Source organism: Coregonus lavaretus (assembly GCF_964263955.1).
Source record: "Coregonus lavaretus genome assembly, chromosome: 12".
Taxonomy (NCBI): domain Eukaryota; kingdom Metazoa; phylum Chordata; class Actinopteri; order Salmoniformes; family Salmonidae; genus Coregonus; species Coregonus lavaretus.
In genome coordinates, this window is record NC_139999.1 from 2,052,575 (window position 1) to 2,059,358 (window position 6,784).

At 41.3% G+C, this 6,784-nt stretch overlaps 1 protein-coding gene across 1 annotated transcript; it reads left to right on the forward strand.

Annotated features, from left to right (window-relative positions):
* The first annotated feature begins 915 nt into the window (after positions 1-915).
* Positions 916-2,362, forward strand: LOC311138674 (uncharacterized protein). The gene has a single exon (XM_084173459.1). It carries the CDS (start codon positions 1,315-1,317, stop codon positions 2,035-2,037), a length of 723 nt encoding a protein of 240 aa, XP_084029585.1. The 5' UTR covers positions 916-1,314; the 3' UTR covers positions 2,038-2,362.
* The last annotated feature ends 4,422 nt before the right edge of the window (positions 2,363-6,784 follow it).

The following is a 6,784-nucleotide window of genomic DNA, read 5'->3' on the forward strand; positions in this document are numbered from 1 at the left end:
TAACCCCAAGGTAGTGGGTTCGATCCCCGGGACCACCCATACGTAAAAAATGTATGCGCGCATGACTGTAAGTCGCTTTGGATAAAAGCGTCTGCTAAATAGCATATTATATTATATTATTATAGGGCATTTGTTTTTTCATTGAGCCAGGGGGCGGGTACCTTATCATGCATGTTTTGACCGTTTGTAAAGCATAGATTGACCATAGCCTAGCCTAATACACAATGCTATTACTGCAACTGTAAAAGCAACACTGCAATGGAGCACATGTGTGCTTTGTCGTGTGATTCCCCCAACTCTCTACTTTGTATTGCAAACAAAGATATTATATAAACACAAATGCTCAATGTAGCCTATGTTTTAACAATCACTGTTTTGGGGGCATGGCTGATGTTGCCAGACCTATTGCTCTATAACCGTATCGGTGTCCATTTGACAGTAGAACATTATAACAATATAACATTGGATCAAGTATTTTTATTTTTTATTCAGTAAACTGGCTACATTGTATCACCAAACTTTCTCATCCAGTGTCTTCACCTGCATTGAACAACAAGATTAACAACAATGTAACAAAGCCCACAGAGATCCAATTCAATTACTATTCTAATTCCTAGTACTATGACAATGTCATAAAAAGAACTGGACTAGTCTATTACTAAAAGTTTTTTTTCTTCTAATTCCCGCTAGATTAGTAGTTTTGATTGTTGTCAAATATTTCTTTGCTATTTTCACATAAAATAAGGGGAATTGTCATAAATAAATCGGATTCTAAATATCTATTTATTGGATTTATTTGAAGTTTCGGACATCAGTGAAACATCAAACACCCCCGTGTCTCTAGCTAACAGTCGAACGTTCCTCTTCTATATAAACCTCTCCAGCGCCCGTTCCAGTGAGCGTTTGCAACTGGCACTTCAGTTGGACAAGACACACAAAAAGACGGTAACAAGCAAGCAAGCAAGCAAGCTACTAACTATAATAAGGAATAAACACACCTGCATCTTTCGACTTATTAAGGTGTCTTTATAAAATTGTACTATTTTAGGAAATTAGACAAGAGAAAGGGGGTTTGACAGGCTAGATAGCGCAGCTGTAGCGGCGAGCAGATCAAACTGCATGTATCAGAGGCGCGCTACCAGGCTATGTACTCTCCAAAGCCAGTGGTCAAGAAAAAAACGAAGATTGTAAAAAGGTAGACTTTTAGGGGTATTCGTGTGATCCACGAACTTATACGAAACCCCATGCAGAGAAATTACTATTACTACTAGAATGAGAATGTGAAGCTCGGGGAAGCACGTAGCTGCATTTCCAATGCTATTCGAAAAAGATATGTTTGGGAAGGGCACGACGATGTGCCAAAGGCGAGTCTGCAGTGACAGATCTGGCTGCAAATACCAACAGAAGGAAGGGCAGCCGGCGAGGAGAGGGGACAACAGCAAGCTTAGTTGGCCTAAGAACGGGAGGAGGCAGCAAGGCTATCGGGGGAAGAGAGGAAGGGTGCACGGGCCTCTTCATCACCATTATCCTCACCACCCCAGACAGTTCTACCGACAGAACCGACCAACACAGAGACCACCTCGTCTGATGACGTCACTGCGTCCTGTCAACATCAAAGGCAACAGAGCGCCAGGTATGAGAGCTCCGAGGAACACCAACCAGTTCCTGATGCATGAAAAATACCAGATGATGCATATGAGGTCGGACTCCGTCGGCACAGACAGTGGGTCTGACTGCGAAACGGATTCCACGGACATGGACTCGTATCTAGGCGTGCTAGAGAACGCAAGGGGCGCCCTCCTCGACAGTCCAGATCTCACAATAACACCAGCACGGTTCTTCCCCCGAGAACTGGCCAAGTGCCAGCAGTTGCCCTTCTTCAGTTTAGAGGACTTGTACCAAGAGGAGCAGGAGAGTAACAGTATGCAGTATTTCCCGTCAGAAAACGACGTGATGCAGAGTGAAGACTTCATGCAGAAAGACTTCAATGATTTCTGTGACACATTCAGTGGGACCGAGCCACCCATAGACTTGTAAAGCGACCTGGTATGAAATGTAATGTATGGCTATGTTTACATTCAATGGATGTCAGGAGAGAAACTATAGCTCAATTCGACAGGTATCGGTTAATGTGACAATACATGATTGTTTTCTCATACTGTCTGTTTATGGTGTTATTGACAGTGCTGTGTTGGGGGGAGTGGTTAAGTGGGTAGGAGTGAGACCTACGAGCCAATCACATCCGAGCTCGTTGGATTATTCTAAACCATTCTTTGATACGTGTCATTGCCATTTATTGGAAACGCTTCGAACAATAAAGAACTGGTTCTTACAATTAATATCTGTCTGTTTCAATCTACTTTTTTTTTTTAAGGCAATTACACGGTTGTATGTTCCAATAAGAAACTGTATATAGGGTGTTCACCCATAAAACGATTAATTCAAGGTTTATACAAACATGTCCAATCAATAGAAAATTCAGTCAGAAAAACAATTGTTCAAATCACATCTCTACCATATATGGTTCAAAAGTTACCAATGATTGTTTAGCATGTTTAGAAAGAATGGAATGTCATCACCTGGCATGATCAAAAAGTGAGTATGGAGGCTCTCTACAGTATGGCTAGGATAAGATTTATTTCGAAGTATATTTTTTTGTTACATTTATTGTTAGGAGCAGAATGTATGTCATGAGCACATTTTAGCTCATAACAACAGGTAGGATGTGTATATGTTCAACACAGAAAAACGGAAAGTGGATTGGTGTTCTAGAATTAGGAATTAGAATACTAGAATGGACATCAACCTTCTTATGACGGGAATAAAGCTCAGGGAGTTGGTCAACCATGATTTGCCAGTGCTGTGATAAGATATTGTGTAAAAAAAAGAGACGAATTAAGAATGTATCTGCATCTGTATGTTTGATAGGTAGCCAGCCAGTTTTAGAGGAATGATTCCAATATGAACTGCCAATATGCCAACATTCAGTTCAAACAATGCAGTCAATCCACAGCCACACACTGGCTGAAATCAGTTGATGATAGGATTTAGACAAGTTGTAAATTAAACAAGTACTGATATTGTATCATATAGCGCTCACAGCTTTCCAAGACAAAAAGCGTACATTTATACAGAAAAGGTGTATAAAACCCATATCAACTGTAATAGTAAAATCAGGATTATGACTCTGATTAAACATAACCAACCCTGCTACACCTCTACTGCCATTCATTCCCATTAGACTGGTTTGGATTTCTCCCTGACCAATATGGCTGCCACCCCATTCCGGAACTCTACTGCCATTCATTCCCATTAGACTGGTTTGGATTTCTCCCTGACCAATATGGCTGCCACCCCATTCCGGAACTCTACTGCCATTCATTCCCATTAGACTGGTTTGGATTTCTCCCTGACCAATATGGCTGCCACCCCATTCCGGAACTCTACTGCCATTCATTCCAATTAGACTGGTTTGGATTTCTCCCTGACCAATATGGCTGCCACCCCATTCCGGAACTCTACTGCCATTCATTCCAATTAGACTGGTTTGGATTTCTCCCTGACCAATATAGCTGCCACCCCATTCCGGAACTCTACTGCCATTCATTCCCATTAGACTGGTTTGGATTTCTCCCTGACCAATATGGCTGCCACCCCATTCCGGAACTCTACTGCCATTCATTCCAATTAGACTGGTTTGGATTTCTCCCTGACCAATATGGCTGCCACCCCATTCCTGAACTCTACTACCATTCATTCCAATTAGACTGGTTTGGATTTCTCCCTGACCAATATGGCTGCCACCCCATTCCGGAACTCTACTGCCATTCATTCCCATTAGACTGGTTTGGATTTCTCCCTGACCAATATGGCTGCCACCCCATTCCGGAACTCTACTGCCATTCATTCCAATTAGACTGGTTTGGATTTCTCCCTGACCAATATGGCTGCCACCCCATTCCGGAACTCTACTGCCATTCATTCCAATTAGACTGGTTTGGATTTCTCCCTGACCAATATGGCTGCCACCCCATTCCGGAACTCTACTGCCATTCATTCCCATTAGACTGGTTTGGATTTCTCCCTGACCAATATGGCTGCCACCCCATTCCGGAACTCTACTGCCATTCATTCCAATTAGACTGGTTTGGATTTCTCCCTGACCAATATGGCTGCCACCCCATTCCGGAACTCTACTACCATTCATTCCAATTAGACTGGTTTGGATTTCTCCCTGACCAATATGGCTGCCACCCCATTCCGGAACTCTACTGTCATTCATTCCAATTAGACTGGTTTGGATTTCTCCCTGACCAATATGGCTGCCACCCCATTCCGGAACTCTACTGCCATTCATTCCAATTAGACTGGTTTGGATTTCTCCCTGACCAATATGGCTGCCACCCCATTCCGGAACTCTACTGCCATTCATTCCAATTAGACTGGTTTGGATTTCTCCCTGACCAATATGGCTGCCACCCCATTCCGGAACTCTGAGGGTTTACGACGTAGAGATCTTATTCAAATCACTATAGGTGTTATTATCTGGAATGCGTTGTAGAATCTACGTGCAGCAACAAAGGAACTAGGTGTGAAGGAAGCGATTGAAATTGAGAGGACAGATTATTCAGACAGACCGATTTAGAACATCATGATACTGGGTATAGGATCACTGTCAAATATCATCATAGCCAAGTACTGTATTTAGCGTCTTCGTGACATGGTTCCCTTGTGTATGTGTGACTGTAGTGTGTTTCCAATCTCCTTAGGGCTGATTTAATCTCTCACTGGTGGGATATTTTTATACTCCAATAAGCACTAGACTAGAGAGCTTGTAAGGAGTAGAACGAGAGGTTGGTAAAGTGCCATCAGTAAGTATTCATACCCCTTGACTTATTCCACATTTTGTTGTGTTACAGCCCTGAATTCAAAATGGATTGCTTTTTTCATCTCTCACCCATCTACACACAGTACCCCACAATGACACAGTGAAAACATGTTTTTAGAAATGTTTGCACATTTATTGAAAGTATGAAAATAAAATAAAAAATAAAAATGTATGCACTCACTAACTGTACGTCGCTCTGGATAAGAGCGTCTGCTAAATGACTAAAATGTCAAATGTAATGTAAATACATAAATATCTAATTTACATAAGTATTCACACCCCTGAGTCAATACATGTTAGAATTACCTTTGGCAGCGATCACAGATGTGTGTCTTTCTGGGTAAGTCTCTAAGAGCTTTGCACACCTGGATTTTACAATATTTGCACATTATTCATTTAAAAATTCTTCAAGCTCTGTCATGTTGGTTGTTGATCATTGCTAGACAACCATTTTCAAGTCTTGCCATAGATTTTCAAACCGATATGTGTCAACTGTATCTAGGCCACTCAGGAACATTCAATGTCTTCTTGTTAAGCAACTCCAGTGTATATTTGGCCTTGTGTTCTAGGTTATTGTCCTGCTGAAAGGTGAATTCGTCTCCCAGTGTCTGTTGGAAAGCAGACTGAACCAGATTTTCCTCTAGGATTTTGCCTGTGCTTAGCTCTATTCTGTTTCTTTTTATCCTAAAAAACTCCCTAGTCCTTGCCAATGACAAGCATACCCATGACATGATGCAGCCACCACCATGCTTGAAAATATGAAGAGTGGTACTCAGTGATGTGTTGTGCTGGATTTACCCCCAACACACACACTTTGTATTAAGGACATAAAGTGAATTTCTTTGCCACATTTTTAGCAGTATTACTTTAGTGCTTTATTGCAAACAGGATGCATGTTTTGGAACATTTGTATTCTGTACAGGCTTCATTCTTTTCACTGTCAATTAGGTTAGTATTGTGGAGTAACTACAATGTTGTTGATCAATCCTCAGTTTTCTCCTATCACAGCCATTAAACTCTGTAACTGTTTTAAAGTCACCATTGGCCTCATGGTGAAATCCCTGAGCAGTTTCCTTCCTCTCCGGCAACTGAGTTAGAAAGGAGGCCTGTATCTTTTTAGTGACTGGGTGTATTAATGCAGCATCCAACATGTAATGAAGAACTTTACCATGCTCCCTATCAAATGTCTGCTTTAAATTGTTTTACCCATCTACCAATAGGTGCCCTTCTTTGCATTGGAAAACCTCCATGGTCTTTGTGGTTGAATCTGTGTTTGAAATTCACTGCTCAACTGAGGGACCTTAAAGATAATTGTGTGGGGTACAGAGATGAGGTAGTCATTCAAAAATCATGTAAAACACTATTTCACACAGAGTGAGTCCATGTGACTTGTTAAGCACATTTTTACTCCTGAACTAATTTAGGCTTGCCATAACAAAGGGGTTGAATACTTATTGACTCAAGACATTTCAGCGTTTCATTTTTAACAAATTTGTAAAAATGTCTATATACAATTGCACTTTGACATTATGCGTATGGTGTGTAGCCAGTGACACAAAATCTAAATTTAAATCATTTTAACTTCAGGCTGTAACACAATAAAATGTGGAAAAAGTCAAGGGCTGTGAATACTTTATGAAGGCACTGTAACATCAGTGTTTTATTAGAACTAATCACAAAGTGAGAGAATCAGAGAGAGAGAGAGAGAGAGAGAGAGAGAGAGAGAGAGAGAGAGACAAAGAGAGAGAGACAAAGAGAGAGAGAGAGAGAGAGAGAGACAAAGAGAGAGAGAGACAAAGAGAGAGAGACAAAGAGAGAGAGAGAGAGACAAAGAGAGAGAGAGAGAGACAAAGAGAGAGAGAGAGAGAGAGAGAGAGACAAAGAGAGAGAGAGAGA

What these genes read in the sequence shown, in the direction of transcription:
- LOC311138674 (XM_084173459.1), top strand. Translation starts at nt 1,315, where the DNA reads ATGCTATTCGAAAAAGATATGTTTGGGAAGGGCACGACGATGTGCCAA.